General features: G+C 59.9%; 2 protein-coding genes across 3 annotated transcripts; one reads left to right on the top strand and one right to left on the bottom strand.

Annotated features, from left to right (window-relative positions):
- The first annotated feature begins 138 nt into the window (after positions 1-138).
- Positions 139-9,960, top strand: CAP1 (cyclase associated actin cytoskeleton regulatory protein 1). 2 transcript variants are annotated; one of them, XM_068657644.1, is made up of 13 exons: positions 139-295; positions 2,365-2,476; positions 2,676-2,776; positions 3,289-3,366; positions 4,865-5,008; positions 5,116-5,201; positions 5,735-5,840; positions 5,947-6,124; positions 6,790-6,977; positions 7,183-7,306; positions 7,409-7,491; positions 8,042-8,185; positions 8,551-9,960. In XM_068657644.1, exons 2-13 carry the CDS (start codon positions 2,383-2,385, stop codon positions 8,632-8,634), a joined length of 1,410 nt encoding a protein of 469 aa, XP_068513745.1. In that variant the 5' UTR covers positions 139-295; positions 2,365-2,382; the 3' UTR covers positions 8,635-9,960. The 2 variants fall into 2 exon arrangements, with proteins under 2 accessions (XP_068513745.1, XP_068513746.1); XM_068657645.1 differs by lacking the exon at positions 139-295 and adding an exon at positions 2,102-2,124.
- A 604-nt stretch (positions 9,961-10,564) lies between these two features.
- PPT1 (palmitoyl-protein thioesterase 1) lies at positions 10,565-14,531 on the bottom strand. Its single transcript, XM_068657646.1, has 9 exons — positions 14,371-14,531; positions 14,156-14,265; positions 13,394-13,521; positions 13,046-13,116; positions 12,171-12,273; positions 12,005-12,095; positions 11,431-11,529; positions 11,180-11,251; positions 10,565-10,748 (listed from the first exon to the last, which is right to left on the bottom strand). The coding sequence occupies exons 1-9, from the start codon at positions 14,474-14,476 to the stop codon at positions 10,626-10,628; spliced, it is 903 nt and encodes a 300-aa protein (XP_068513747.1). The 5' UTR covers positions 14,477-14,531; the 3' UTR covers positions 10,565-10,625.
- Positions 14,532-14,665: the final 134 nt, after the last annotated feature.

The raw sequence follows: 14,665 nt of genomic DNA on the forward strand, positions 1-14,665 counted from the left end.
GCAGCGCCCCCGGGGCCGGGGCTGGGCTGGGGGGAGGCGGCCGCGAGCGCCCCCCGCAGGCCGGGCCCGGCCCTGCCGCCACCGCCCCGAGGCCCCGCCCCCAAACTGAAGCCCCGCCCCCCGGCCCCGCCCCTCGCCCCCACCCGCCAATGGCGAGGCGCGGACCGCCGAGGCCCCGCCCCTCCGCTCGCGCCGCGCCGGGCCGTGCGCACTTCCGGCGCGCGGGGCGGGGGCCGGAAGCGGCGGGCGAGGGGGGCGCTGGGCGGCGGCGGCGGCGGAGCGGCAGCGGCGGGAGGTGAGCGGGGGGGGGCGGGGGGAGAGCCCCGGGCAGGCCCCGAGCAGGCCCCGGCGGCGGGCGCGGAGCGGGGCGGATCCCCGGGGCCGTAGCAGTGTCCGGGGGGGCGCCGAGCCCCTCCTGGGCCCGGGGGCGGCGGCCGGGCCCCGCCTCGCCCCCGGCAGCGCCTCCGCGGGGAGCGGGGGGGCGGCCCCGGGGCCCGACGGGGTCGGTGCGGGCGGCGGCAGCAGCCCTGGGGGCAGCTCGGCCTCGGAGCTGCACCGGGGACATTTAACGGGTCCCCCCCCCTGCAGACCGCCCGGCCTTGGAGCCGCCCGGTGCCCGTGCTGTGATTTTTTTCCCCGCTCGGTGCCGGTCCCGGGTCGCAGGCCCCGGTTGGCGGCGTCAGCGGGGCTCCGGCCCGGCCCCGGCCCCTTCCTGCTCCGCCCGGGCGGGGTCCGCAGCTGGGAGCGGGGCAAAGAGCGCGGGGAGGGCGAGGCGGGGGGGAGCGGGGCTGGTGTCAGCTGCGGGCCCGGCACTGCCCTGCCCCCGGTGCCCGTTTTCCCGGTGACTCTCCTGGCACCTCGTCCCGGTGCTGCCCGTTAACCAGAGATGAATCCCCCGGGCGGCAGCAGGCTCGCACCCAGCCCTGGGCTCGCTGCTTCCGCCAGGGGAACCCCCGGGGGCCCAGGAAGGACGCGTGGGGGGGTGGGGGAAGGAGCCGGGGGCTGCAGGGTCGCTTCCTCTTCTGAAGACACCGATCGCACGGCCGGCCCCGGGGCTGCGCTCACGGCAATCCCGGTCTCACGGCAGCCCCTCTCCCAAGGGAACTGCCCTGCGCTGGGCGTTGTGCTCGCTGTAACCCCCCCCCCCGCGGTGTGCAGCTCGTGACCAGCCCCGGGGCTGATTAGATTAGAGCCCGGCAGGGATCAGCAGAGCAGAAAGCAGCTCCCTGCGCCCCGCTGGCCTTCCCCATGGCCCCGGGGAGCGCCCCGTGCCCCGCCGTGCTCCGGGGGCATGCGGGAGCTTCCCCAGTGGGCGGCTCTTTGAGGACAAAATGCCTCCTTTAGTGAGTGGGGGGGGGGGGGGCAGAGCCCTGCTCTTGGCTGCGCTCCCGTTGTGGACGTGGGCCCCGCTCCGGATGCGTCCCCGGCTGCAGCAGAGCGCTGACGATCCTGCGGTCGGGGTTTCTACACTGTGCGGAGCCAAAAAAAGAGGCTTTCATTGCTGCTGATCGCACGGGCGGCCGCCCACGAGGTCCGGCCCCTCCGAGCTCGCAGCTCCTGGAAGCTGCTGCTGCCCAGTTCCGTGCAGGGCAGGGAAGCAGAGCCTTCCCTCAGAGCCTTCCCCCCGGAGCCTTCCCCCAGAGCCTCGCTGCTGCCGTGGGCGGGCAGGGCTGAGAACGGCTCCTTTGGTGCCGCTCGTGCCTAACGCCCGGCTGGGCTGAGGGGGCTTGGGAGGAAAAGCCAAGCAGCAGCGAGAGCCACGGGCACAGCTCGTGAGGGATTGCTGCTCTCAGCTCCTTGTGCCCAAGCAGCTTTCCTGCTTGGTTCGGATCCCCCGGCTGGTGGCGGGGAGGCCGAGCAGGGGCAGCACATCTCGGTGCGTGCCGAGCAGTGCCGGGGCTACAAACACCCCGGGGAGGCTCCGGGAGGTCCCTGCAGGCTCCTTTGCAGAATGAAAGCACCTCGGCCCCGCAGAGCCCCGGGCTCCTCCCAGCGGAGCGCTGCTGTGTGATTTGCTGGGCGCTCACAACCGGGGCTTTGCCCAGAAAGCAGCTGCGGGAGGCTGGGCGCAGACCTTTGTTTCCCTGCGCGGTGTCAGCTCCGAGCTCCCGCAGCCTTATAAGGGTAACGAGCAGTGGGACGGGGAGGATGTGGCCTTTACGGAGCGCCTGCAGCAACACCAAACGGCCGCGTGCATGGCTGCTCACGGCCAAACAGCCCTGCCAACGCCCCGCTGCGTCACCGGGGCTCGGGGCCGGGTGGGATCCCTTCTGGGGCTGGCAGAGCTAGTAGCAGGCAGCTGACAAACACCGGGCACGCGGCTCTCCTGCTGCTGGAAGATGCGAACACATTGTGTGCCTGCAGGTCGTGGACAGAGCAGGCATGGAGAGGCTGGTGGAGCGGCTGGAGAAGGCCGTGCAGCGCCTGGAGACGGTGTGCCAAGGCCCCGGCATGTGCGGAGATGGCTCCTCCCAGGGTAAGGCACCGCGTGGCTGCTGCACGGGGGGAGCGCGCGAGTGCAGCGGGGCTGCGGCTGCTGCCGGAGAGGAGAACTTCCTGCAGGTGCAGCGCTTCCCCTGCTGCGCTCACTGCGTGTTGGGGGGGTCTGCTGCCCCCTCCCCAGGCTGTGGTAATACCCACATGGTGATGCCCGTGCTCTGTGTCCCTCCCCGCAGGCGTGGCTCAGTACGTGCAGGCGTTCGATGCCCTTCTGGCCGGCCCAGTGGCTGAGTACATGAAGATCAGCAAAGAAGTTGGCGGGGATGTGCAGAAGCACGTAAGGAATCGCTCTCTTCTCCCTCCACTCTGACCTTGCTGCTTGCCCCTTGGGGCTGGGTTTGCTGTCCGTGCCCGCATTCTTTTAGCGCTGTGTTGAGGGATGCCAATAACCCTCGGGGAGTTGGGCACCCGGCCCTCTCCTTGCAGGCCTTGGTGTGTGCTTGTAGGCAGCCTGCACGCTGCCCAGCCACCGCTGCTGAATTCCCCTTAGCGCTCCCTGAGAGGTGCCTCCAGGACGTGCTGCTGTCAGACAGACACATCACACGTGCCTTCACTACCAGAAATCCAGAGGCCAGAAGAACGATCTGGCCCAGCAGCGTGATGTGTGTGGGGTTAATGGTGGCAGCTCTGCACTGCTGGCTGCTAACCTCACGTGCCCGGTGTGCCCGGGGTCCGGGATCAGCACAGCCTCTTCCCTGTAGGCAAGGAGCGAGGGGCAGCAGGAGCTCAAGTGATTGCTGGTGTTAGGCTGGGTACGAGGGAAGCTCTGTCACGTTTCTTTGTTCTCAGGCTGAGATGGTTCACGCAGGCTTGATGAGCGAGAGGTCTGTGCTGGTGACGGCATCGCAGCACCAGCAGCCAGCAGAGGTAAGTGGGAAATCACTTCCTCAGGAAACTTGGGTGCCCCTACCTGGGAGCAGGGGGTGGCTGCGGTTTGAGGGTGATCTGGGGCATTTTGGTTGCTCCAAAAGAGGAACCAGAGGCTCGGAGATGCCTGGATCCATGCGGCATTTGCTGAAGGTGTGAACTGCTGTGGGTGCTCGCCCAGTGCTGGGCAGGATTCCAGAGACTGCTGCTGAGAGCTGCAGAACTGGCGTTTCCCAGCCATTAAAGCACGAGGCTCTGTCTGTCAGAGCAGTTTGGGAACATCACCTCGCAGCTTCCATCCCTCTCAGATTCCACCTGGCACCGGGCAATCTCTGCTCCCTAGGATGCAGAGCAGGCAGGAGCCAGCGGGGTCTGAGAGGTGCTGCTCGTTCTGTGGCACTCACAGACTTTGAGGTGTGAAGCTCCTGAAGCAGAACAGGCTCCTGTCTCTCTAACGGTGTCTGGATGACAGCCAGGCTTCTAGGGTTGGTTTGTCCTCAGCAAATAATTTAACACTGCCCTAGGCTGCCACCTCAGCAGGATGTGTGACCAAGCCTCTGATTCTGCCTGCGTTGGCTTTTCCCTGCTGGGAATTGTTTCTCCATGAGCTGCAGGATCCCACCTTGCTTTTCTCTGCAGTCATTGCCTGGCTCAGTTACGGCTTCTTGATCACTTGGTAGTGGTGCTAGGCTGGAGCTAGTTAAAGCTGCTCAAAGTGTAGCCTGGCCAAGGGTTCCTGGGACCTCTCTGTGTTTTCATCTGAGCAGCACGACAGATAGCAAAGAGGAAGTCGAAGCTCACAAAGCAAGTTTTGCCCAAATTTGGCCCTCACTGCTGCCACCGCAAGGACACTTCCTGATCTTAAAGGAAAGAAAAGTCGCCTAAAAGGCAGCTCTGGAAACATGTAGCTGTTTGCCTTCAAAAGACTTCTGAGCACTCACATTCATCATTCTGAGTGAACAGCATGTAAACAATTCTTACCGTTCAAATATTAAAGGCTTGGATCGACTTGAGAAGTAATTTGGATCCTGAAGTCTGGCCTGAGAGGTTTGTGGAGAATCTCCTGTGACTCTGACTAATGCAGGCTGCAGGTCTCAAACTGCCTGCAGAGCACCCCCTGCTCTAAGGGCTTAGGAAGGAGAGGGAAAATTTGACAAACTGTCTTAGAAGAAAAGAATACAGGAAGGCAAATGCTATTTCTGTCCTTGTTACTAACGAGCTTTGTCAGTGTTTCTTGGATTGCACATGAGTCACAGTTCTTGGCGTTCTCCCATGGTGCCAACCCAGCTGGGAGCTGTGACTTCAGCCCTGGAGGGGCTGGGTCCTGGGACCACGCTGGGCTCAGGGGAGGGCCAGGCCTGGGCAGGAGCCGTGGCAGCACCGTGGCCCAGCTGGAGTCTTCCTCTGAATGACCAGCAGCCCGGCTGGGCCGCCTGTGAACATGTGGAACTGCTCCAGAGCAGCACTGATGTTCTTAATTGTTGTCCCTCTTGTGCAGAATGTGTTCTCGGCACTTCTGAAGCCGATTTCGGAGCAAATCCAGGCGGTGCAGAATTTCAGGGAGAAGAACCGTGGTAGCAAACTGTTCAACCACTTGTCGGCAGTCAGCGAGAGCATCCCGGCGCTGGGCTGGGTGGCCATGGTAAGGGCTGCGCTGGGAGCTGCTCTCCTGGGGCGGGTGGGAAGAGTGGCTCCCTGCTGAGCCAGCCCCCTCAGCTGCTTGGTGCCAACGTCTTCGTTCTTCTTTAGGCTCCGAAGCCTGGTCCTTACGTAAAAGAAATGACTGATGCTGCCATGTTTTATACCAACCGGATCCTTAAGGAGTACAAGGATGTGTAAGTTCTCCTTTTCTCTTACAGACATCACTGAAACAGCTACGGGGTGTATGGGGTTCACTGCAGTACCTAACCACAGCTGCCTCGGGCTTCAATCCATTCCTCTTGCTTTAAGGGCAGGGTGTGTTCATAAAGCCTCCTTCAGCGGTTCTCTCCTGATCCTTAGGGCCAAGATTCCTTGTGTTCACGTTGCAGCTGGAATCTCAGCAGCAGCCGTACTGCTCTTCTTGCCTCAGCATCGTCTGGTGGCTGAGCTGCTCCCCAGGGCAGTGAGCTCGGGGCAGTCTCGTTAGGATTACCAGAGCCCTCAATTAAAATACGCCACAGTGCAGAGCCAGGCCTCTGGCCTCCTGCCTGCAGGTGCGAGATTAATCCTGAAGCTGGAACTCAGTGCTCAGGTGTGAGGTATCTGTGCCAGCCCAGCTGGGTCCTGCCTGCAGCCCGGGAGGGAGGGATGTAAAGATCCCTGTATAGCCCGTGGGTTCTGATGGTAAACGCGCCTGCTGCCTCCTCACGATCTCCTTGCATCCTAGAGATAAAAAGCAAGTGGACTGGGTGAAAGCTTACCTGAGTATCTGGACAGAGCTGCAGGCCTACATCAAAGAGTATCACACCACGGGGCTGACCTGGAGCAAAACAGTAAGTGCTGCCTGCGTCTGCAGGGCTCCCCGGGCAGCTGTTGCGTGGTTATTGCAGCAGACGTGGAGCTTGTGCAACGGCCTTTCCTCTTGCTGGCCTCTTTCAGGGTCCTGTAGCAACAGAAGGGGCTAAAGCGCCATCCGCTCCCCCCGCAGGGGCTGCGCCGCCCCCCCCGGGCCCTCCTCCCCCTCCTGCTCCTGCCCCCACGGGCTCCAGCAGCGACGACTCTGCCTCCCGCTCAGCGCTCTTCGCCCAGATCAACCGGGGGGAAGGCATCACGGCTGGTGAGTGGTGCAGGGCAGGGCAGGGCAGCCACCAGCAGGACATTGCTGTGCTGCGGGTCCGACCAGGCTGGCCTTTCGGATCCCTGTTTTGCTGCTGGCCCTGAACACACCTGCATCTGGGAGGGAGGCTGAAAACAAAAGGCCATCTGCTCTGAGTGGAAGGCTGGGAGCCAGGAGCGGCCCTGAGGCAACTCACAAGGACAAAGGGAGCCCGGCTGAGTTGTTCTCAGCCTCATCTGTCAAGGGAAGCAAGAGATTAATTGCTATTTGGGATGGGGGGGGCTCTCCAGTTGCATACCTGTCCTGTGTCCAGCACCAAAGGTGCAGTTTCACACCTCACATCTGCACAAACCTCCCCTTGGTGTGCTGCCTGGCTGGCATCAGGACAGATGTGGTACAGGTGAGCTGCTTGGCTCAAGGCTTCTTCCAGCTGCAGAGTGGAACAGCAGGGGGCCTTCTGGTCCCACACAACGTCCTCATCAACGTGCCTCAGGGTTTCTGGCTTCCTCTTTCACTTGTCACTCGTGGCTGGGCTCAGCTTAGGCCCAAACTCAAGAATTTATCTGGCATCTGAAAAATGTCGTCATGCTGCTTACTGATCTCGGGTGTTTGGGAAACTGCGCTACCAGTGGAGAGCTGGAGCTCAGGCTTGATTTCTTTTGCAGGCTTAAGACATGTTTCAGATGACATGAAGACCCACAAGAATCCAGCACTGAAGAACCAAGGAGGTCCCATAAGAAGCGGACCCAAACCTTTCACTGCTCCCAAACCAGCCTGTAGTGCTAATCCTTCCCAAAAAGCCTCTCCGAAGCAACCTGCATTGCTAGAATTAGAGGGCAAAAAGTGGAGAGTGGTGAGTGCCAGGCATCGGTATGTGCGGGTGGGAGGGATGGGAGCTTACAGCAGGGAAGGGGGCTCCTGAAGACCTTTTGTGTAAGATTCATCAGCCTGCTGTTGCATGCAATGAATTCCCTTTTAAAAGGGCTCCACTACCCTGCTGTGCTTATGGATGAATTGGTCTCTTCTAAAAATAAAGCACATTTTCCTCTCCTTTTCAGGAAAACCATGAGAATGCCACTAACCTGGTAATCAGCGATACAGAACTGAAGCAAGTAGCTTACGTCTTCAAGTGCACGAATAGTACACTCCAAATCAAAGGCAAGATCAACTCCATCACCCTTGGTAAGCAGAGCAACCCTGAAAACTGCTGCTCCGTGCTGGTCTGTTTGCAGAAGGCTGAATCTCCCCAACCTTTTTGTGAGCTGCTCTGTCTTGTCTTTGCAGATAACTGCAAGAAGCTAGGTCTGGTGTTCGATGACGTGGTGGGCATCGTAGAGATCATAAACAGCAGGGACGTTAAAGTTCAGGTGAGCATCTGCGTCCTGCTCTCTGCCCGGGGAGTGATGCTGCACTGCACAGCAGGGCTCTGGTAGCATCTGCTGCTCTCGGTAGCTGAATTTCCAGAACAGGAATATGCACCTGTGGAGAAGGCTCATGAAACGCCTTCTGTCCTCCTGCTCTGCAGCTGAGCCTGCCCAGCCCTCGGGAAAAGGGCTGAGATTTGTCTCAATGAGCTGCTTCAGGGATCTAAATAAAAGATCTGTCTCTGTGAGGCAGGCAGCAGGATCTGGCTGCCAGAGTAGGAGGCGAGCAGGAGAATGAATGTGTTCTGATTCCAGTTTTGGTATCTGATTTGGGATGGGCAGCTTGCCCAGCCTTTCCTTTGGTTTTGTTCTTAAAAGACCAGAACAAGAAATAACCCTGGGTTACTGCCAGAAGTGTGGGTACTTGAGCTCAGTGTGACGCTGGTGGGGAACTGGAGTCAGACCTCTTGCCTTGAAAACCGCTGCAAAAAGAAAAATGTGGCTGCCCACTTCCTGCTGGTGCTCCTCTCACTGCTGCTTTGTTTGCCGCTAGGTAATGGGTAAAGTGCCAACAATCTCCATCAACAAAACCGACGGCTGCCACGTGTACCTGAGCAAGAACTCCCTAGACTGCGAAATCGTCAGTGCCAAGTCATCGGAGATGAACGTCCTTATTCCCACGGAGGGCGGTGACTTTGTAAGTGTTATTTGTGCACTCGCTGGGGATGGGGGGCTGCTAGAGGAGGGGGAAGGCGTGACGCTTTGAGACCTGAGGGGAATAGCAGCTGCAGTGAGGTCTGGAGGTACAGTTCTAGCCTTGGGGGGTTGTGGATGGTGATTGGAGGCTAAAATAGCAAATCAAGCTGTTTGTCTGTACGCTGGGACTCCTGCTGTTTGGTGAGAGTTTCCCCTGCCTCAAGATCCCTGGGGGGCAGAACAGGAAGCGTTTGGTGCAGGAGGGGATGTGGCATAGACATAGAAGTGCCTAAAACAGTGGGACCGGCTGCTAGTTTCGGTCCCAAAGGAGATGCGTGACCACAGATTTCTGTTTTCACCCTCCAGACTGAATTCCCTGTCCCAGAACAGTTCAAGACGGTGTGGAACGGTCAGAAGCTGGTTACCACTGTGACGGAAATTGCTGGCTAAGCAGAACGGCTCCAAGGCTCACGCCCTCCCCTGGCCCTGCTGTGGGACAAATCTGCTTTCAGATGATTCTCTTAGATTTCTTGTACCTTTCTGCTCTCAAACTGCTTCTCTTCTACCCGAGAGACACAGCTACCTGCCGTCACTGAGATACCTCTGGCTGGGATGTGGTACAGGTGGCGGGTCAGTTATTGTCCACATCTATTAGCAGGAAGGTGTATTTCCCCCCTCCCCTCGTCTGATCTAACTGCACCAATTGATCGTGTCAGATTTTGGGTGAACTTCACAGCCAGTACTGGCGGTTGGCTTTCAGAGTGTTGTTCGGGTTTTGTTTTAATTTTTGTATTGCCTTTAAGCAAACTGTTCACGTGAGAGAGGAGTGTTGTCCCCTTTTTAACAAATACTCTTGTCTGTTGGGGTCCAGAAGTACGCGGTTGCCATTGCAAGTGTCTGAAGCTCCTGGAAGCTGCTGCTTCCAGCCCTACCTACTCATCAGTGGCATTACAGGACATGGCAATGGCTTTGTTGGACCAAAGGCTGAGGACTTGGGCCATAGCATTCTACCTTGGTTTCCCTTTCATCATTCCTACTAGCTCAGTGCGTTTCTGACTGTGCCATGACAGGAGGCTTTTTATTCACCAGTGCCACAGGAAGGCTGCGGTGGAGCCGCTGCAGTTTTCCCCCCCGGCAGTCTGGCTGGTAGCTTGGAGCTGAGCTCTCACCTCTTCCCGTGAGCCCTCCACCCTCAAGGGAATCTTTACCCCAGGGCTTCCTGCTGGGAGCAGCTGGACTCAGGTTCAGCGTTCCAGGACGGTTCCGATCCCGGCCCCTCCTGCAGGGGCAGGGTCTCCTCCATTCCAGGTCAGTAGTGCAGTGTTACCCGCACCCAGGTTGGATCACGGTTCATCGCTCTCCTCCTCCTCTGCAATCAGTCACCACTGCGTGACTCCCCCCAGCCTCCCCTTCCCCCTTGCTTGGCTCTTTCCGTTGGTGGAAGCTCGCAGCCTCTGTTCCAGGGCCCTGGAGCAGAGTGATGGATCCACCCCACAGTACTGTACTGACCCACAAAGGGAGCTGCACGTGCTTTGACCTTCATTTTTCCAATGCCTCGGGTGGCATAAGCATATCGTAAATGCATTTCCTTGGTAAAGTGTCAATGTTCTTTTTCTCTAGGACAAAACTTACAAAAAAAATATGCAATTTTTTATTTTAAGACTGTCCTGTGACTTGTACTCGTCTTCTCCTGAGGCTTGTGAAAAATAAAAACCTTTCTTATGTACTTAAGATTATACAGAAGATAGAATAAAGTTAATGCCAACTTGCTCATTACAGTGTCTCCTGCTTGCTCTTCTTGGAGGCAGAACAGGACTCGGGGGGATGCAATGCCCCTCCCTTGCTGCCCGGCCCTGCCTGGGTTGCCCCGGGGGGTCCCGGCCTTTCCTCAGCTCTCCTTGACTCAGGGCAGCAGTTGTCACACTGCACCTCTTGTGTCAGGTGGTTAGAAGTAAAGTTCTTTATTGATTTCAGTCGTACAAAAGTGCATAAAAGAAGCCATTAGTTGAAAATGGTTCAAGCTGTTAATACCCACTTAAAACTCCCCTTTCCCCAGAACCCATAAATGTGGTCTCTTTCCCCAGCCTGACTGTGTACGGCCACATGTGTTGGGTTCTCCCCTCAGGAGGGGCTGCATTCCTGCACTAGTGCCTGGTTAATACTGACAGTGCTTCTGGAGAGGAGCAGGGAGCTGGGACTTAAACCTCTCAAGCAGCTCGGTTCTCTCCCCATCACCACCTGCCCAGTCCGACCACTGCTCTGGTTGGGGCACGGAGTGCTTCAGCAGCAGTGCGGGGCTCAACCCTGAGACTCATTTCCCCCACCCCCACCCCTTCCCCCATCTCCCTGCAGCCTTGTCCAGCAGTGCTCGTGCACAGCAGCAGCTGCATTAACTACAGGGAGCCCCCCAGGGTGCTCCCCCGTGGTGCCTCCCCCCAGGCTCACTGGAGGAAGGGGAGGATGGTGGCACAGAACCATTGCTCCGAGAACTGCAGGTGCTCCCCCTCCACCCCCAGGAACAGCAGCTTCCCGGCTTTGTCCATCTCCTGCAGCCCGAGGCGGTCCTGAAAAGAGAAATGGGCTGAGAGCGTCCTGAGGGCTGCAGCAGCAGCTGGGGAGCCCCTCAGGGAGCAGCGCTGCCGGCCACAGGCTGCTGCTGCAGCACGAGGGGCTGGCCGGCTGGAGCAGCTTCCGCCTCTGAGCTTAAAGTTTCTCCTCAGAGAGGGGAAAAGGTCACTTCTGGTTTACAACAAGGCTTGAAAAAGGAGCCAAGCCCATTAAACATGTGGAAAGGGAGCTTGAGCCAGGTGTGAAACCACCACCAGGGACTGGCCTGGAGAGAAACGGCTCCTGGCAAGGGGAGGCCGTGCCCCAGGATCAGCGGAGATGTGAGAGGAGCAGGACTGGGGGGTTCAGAGCTCCTGGAGGCCCTGGGGACACCGTTCCTGGGGAATCGAGTGGCACCTGCAGAAAGCTCTGCCCCAGCAGAACCTACCTCTGTGTACAGCGGCGTCTCCCTCAGCGGAATTGTCTCCTTGGCTTGGCCGCTTTTGTAAAACCCAAACCACTGCCAGGAGAAACAGAGGGGAACGGTCACCAAAGGGCTCCCGGAAGGCAAAATGGACTTCCTGGCTTCCTCTGCGCTCAGCCTGCCCCTCAGAGCTCTGCCACCAAAGGGCAGAGCAGAGCTGAGCAAGCAAGAACCAAAACCCGCCTGAAAGCAGCCGCCCCGCCCTGCTGCCTCACCTCAGAGATCGGCGGGTCGACCATCGTGTCGTTGAGAAATTTCACCATCACAAACCTCTTCAGAGCCATCAGGTTCTTCTTGTACGTCTCATTGATGCCCTGAGTGAGAGCAGCACAGAAGGGCCCGAGTCACCGAGCAGCCCCCGCGAGGGACAGCAGCGAGGAACCTGCCCGCTCCAACCGCGCTGCAGCAGCGAAGGGAGTCCCAGCCTGCACCAGCCCGGGAGGCAGGGAGGTGCTGTGCTGTGCTGTGCTCTGCCTCTGCTCTGCTCGTGGCGTTCAGCCCCGTCCCCAGGCTGTAAGAAGGGGCCGGTGCCCTGCTGCCTGCCAGGGGAGGGCGAGGGGTCGCCCCGAGAAAGGTGCCAGGTGGGCCGGGCACTTGGTGCATCCTCCCAGCCAGCAGTGCCAGGAGCTGCTCTGGCTCTGGTTTCTGTCACAAAGCTGCCAGGGCACACACTGTGTACACTCCTGGGGTGCAGGGCAAAAAACGCTCCCTCTGAACTCCATGCAGAACACCAAGGAGCTCGCTGCTGCTGCTGCCCTGCTGGGATTAACGCACGGGGCAGCTGCGTACCCTCTCCTGGTTAATGTCAGCCAAGAAGATGCTGCTCTTCCTGTAGTCCTCCTCCCTCAAAGGGTCGTGCCAGTACTCCGCCTGCACCAAACTGGGAAGAGAAAGCAGAGATCAGACCAGGAACCCGGAGCTTCTCACGCCCCTGCAGCCCAACGAGCGTACTCACTGCTCCTGCACAGCCGGCGTGTAGGCGCCCAGATCCAGCGTCTTGCGGATCCAGTCGCAGATGTGGGAGCTCTCCCCGGGGCAGCGCGGAAAGCCGAACACGCCTGGGGGACGGGGACATCACGTAACAGCCCGCTGAGCCGGGCTGCAATCCCTTAATCCCCCCGGCTGGTAAAGAACCGGCCTCTTACGGAGGGGTGGCAGGAATTAGCAGGGGATCAGGAGGCCGTTAATCCCCCGATCTCGTTAGACAGCCCTCCTGCCCCGGGCACTAACGAGCAGAGGCAGTGGCTGATGTTCTTGGGCTGAGGTTATTGCTCTGGAGGCTGGGGGCATGCAGGGGGGCAGAATGTTCTCCAGCTCGCCTCGCGCCTTCCCTGGGTGTGTGGGGATGGTTCCCTACAACACCCCCACCCCACGCTACAGAGAAACAGACCCAAGCCATGGAACATCCCAGGGACCACACGAAATCTATCCCCAGCTACCCTTACCTGCACACTCCCTAAATACACCTCACGCTGCCCTTCCCCAGGGCTTCAGCCTTGCACGTGCCAGTTTTGGAATACCCCGAGACCCAGCAGGTTTAGGGGCACCAAGGCTTCACTGCGTACCCAGACATTTCTCCAGGCACAACTAACCCCACGCGCTTCCAAAGCGTGTGGGAATCCTCCTGAGCAGTCACCTCCTTACAAACGTCCCTGCTCATCGCCAGTCAAGCCAGAAGGCAACGACTGAGCCAAAGGCGGCCACCGTGTTTGGAGAGCAAAGGCACAGCCTGATTCCGGAGGGCTGTTTCTCAGGAGGAGGTCACACACCTCGCCCCTGCTGCCAACAAGAGCCCCCCCCCCCCCAGCAGACAGGGTAAGAGGACGCTACCTTGGTGCTGCCCCCCAACGGAGATCAGATTGAGCATGGGAGGGGAAGGACACCTCTGGGCCACCGCCCTCCTGCGGAGAAAGGAGGAGCCGAGTCAGCGCCGCGAGCACCCCGGCCAGGATCACTGCTCAGCGTGGGCTCAGGCACCCCGGCCATGTCTGCCTGGAGAATCACGCCTTGCTGCAGTCTCCTCCTGGAGCCTCCCCTCCTTTAGAGGGCTCCTGCCTTTAGGAAGGGATTTGTCCATCTACATCTGCTCAGTAGTTCAGGAGAATTCAAAATCAAAACCGAACCCCCCCCCCCCCCCCAAACTCCATCACTGGAGGCAGAACAGAAATGTCAGCTTACAGGAACTGCCCTCCTTGGGAGAAGCCGATGGCGTTGTAGCCTCCTTTCAGGTGAGGGTCCGCGGCGAGCTGCCTGCACACCTCCCTCACTTGGTCGTTGGCGTTCATGAAGAAGCTGTTCTCCACGTCCTGGCAGCCAGATGAGGAAGCACAGCTGGTATCTTTACCATGGCTTAGGTTATTTTCATTTCTGCAAACTGAGCACTAAAAGCTCCACTTGTGAAAGAGCCCTTCACCTTCACAGGATGATGGAAACGGAATTCAGGCCCTGAGACTTCCCATCAGCACAGCGTTCTTCCTGCTCTGCCTGCAAAACTGCCTCCTCCAGAGCAGGGGCACTTCCCCAGACTTCTTCCCAATTTCAGTTCCTTCAGATCGTGTTTTACACACGTTATGTACAGATCAACCCCCACCTGCCCCTTCCAGGTCCCAGTGAATAGCACACACTGCTCCTTATTCTGACAGACCACGTAAAGGAATTTAGCAAGGCTCCGCAGAACGGACACAGAGGTGCAGCAGCAGCCTGTGTCTGTCACACTGGAGCTGTGCAGTGAGCCCCTTGGGATCAGACGGGTGCCGGGACCAGGCTGTAACCGGGGCCCCACGCCCTGCACTGCCTGGGCCGGTTCCAATCGGGCCGGTTCCCTCGCGAGGCACCCAATTACCGGGGGTACCCAATTACCAACAATTACCGGGCCTCCCCTGCGGCCCCCCCCGGGGCCGGGTCTCGGCCTGTTCCCACCCCCAGACCCCCCCTCGCTACCTGCAGGACCGAGGCGCCGATGCGCAGGGACAGCACGTAGGTGCCGGGCAGGCGGCGCTGCAGCAGCCCGCGGATGTAGCCCATGCTGCGGGGGTTGCAGCAGCTGTCACCTGCAAGGGAACGGCGCTGTCACGGCACGGCTCGGCCCGGTGCCGTGCCCACCCCCCCGTGCCGTCCCGGTGCCGTGCCCACCCCCCCGCGCCGTGCCCACCCACCCATGCCGTGCCACAGCACCACGGGCGGGGCCGCGTGGCCCAGGCCCAGGCCCAGGCCCAGGCCCAGCCCCAGCAGCAGCGGCACCGCCGCACCGAGCGCCGCCATCTTGAATGATCACGTGACACGCGCACCGCGCTGGTCATGCGGCGGTGGGCGGGGTCTGAGCAGAGCGGGGGCGTGGCCTGAGGGGATGGGCGGGGCTTAACGATGGGGCGGGGTTTGAGCGGGTGGGCGGGGCCTGAGCGGATCGAGGGCGGGGCCTGTGCCGGTGGGCGGGGCCTGCAGCGGCTGCAC

Source organism: Anas acuta, chromosome 21 (genome assembly GCF_963932015.1).
Source record: "Anas acuta chromosome 21, bAnaAcu1.1, whole genome shotgun sequence".
Lineage (NCBI taxonomy): Eukaryota > Metazoa > Chordata > Aves > Anseriformes > Anatidae > Anas > Anas acuta.

Excerpts from the sequence above, each read along its gene's own strand:
- CAP1 (XM_068657644.1), top strand. The coding sequence starts at position 2,383 with ATGGAGAGGCTGGTGGAGCGGCTGGAGAAGGCCGTGCAGCGCCTGGAG. Across the intron at positions 6,978-7,182 it reads AGGGCAAAAAGTGGAGAGTG|GAAAACCATGAGAATGCCAC; the intron begins GTGAGTGCCAGG and ends TCTCCTTTTCAG. Across the intron at positions 7,307-7,408 it reads GATCAACTCCATCACCCTTG|ATAACTGCAAGAAGCTAGGT; the intron begins GTAAGCAGAGCA and ends TTGTCTTTGCAG.
- PPT1 (XM_068657646.1), bottom strand. The coding sequence starts at position 14,476 with ATGGCGGCGCTCGGTGCGGCGGTGCCGCTGCTGCTGGGGCTGGGCCTG. Across the intron at positions 13,522-14,155 it reads TCGGCGCCTCGGTCCTGCAG|GACGTGGAGAACAGCTTCTT; the intron begins GTAGCGAGGGGG and ends TCTGGCTGCCAG. Across the intron at positions 11,530-12,004 it reads CTGACATTAACCAGGAGAGG|GGCATCAATGAGACGTACAA; the intron begins GTACGCAGCTGC and ends GCTCTCACTCAG.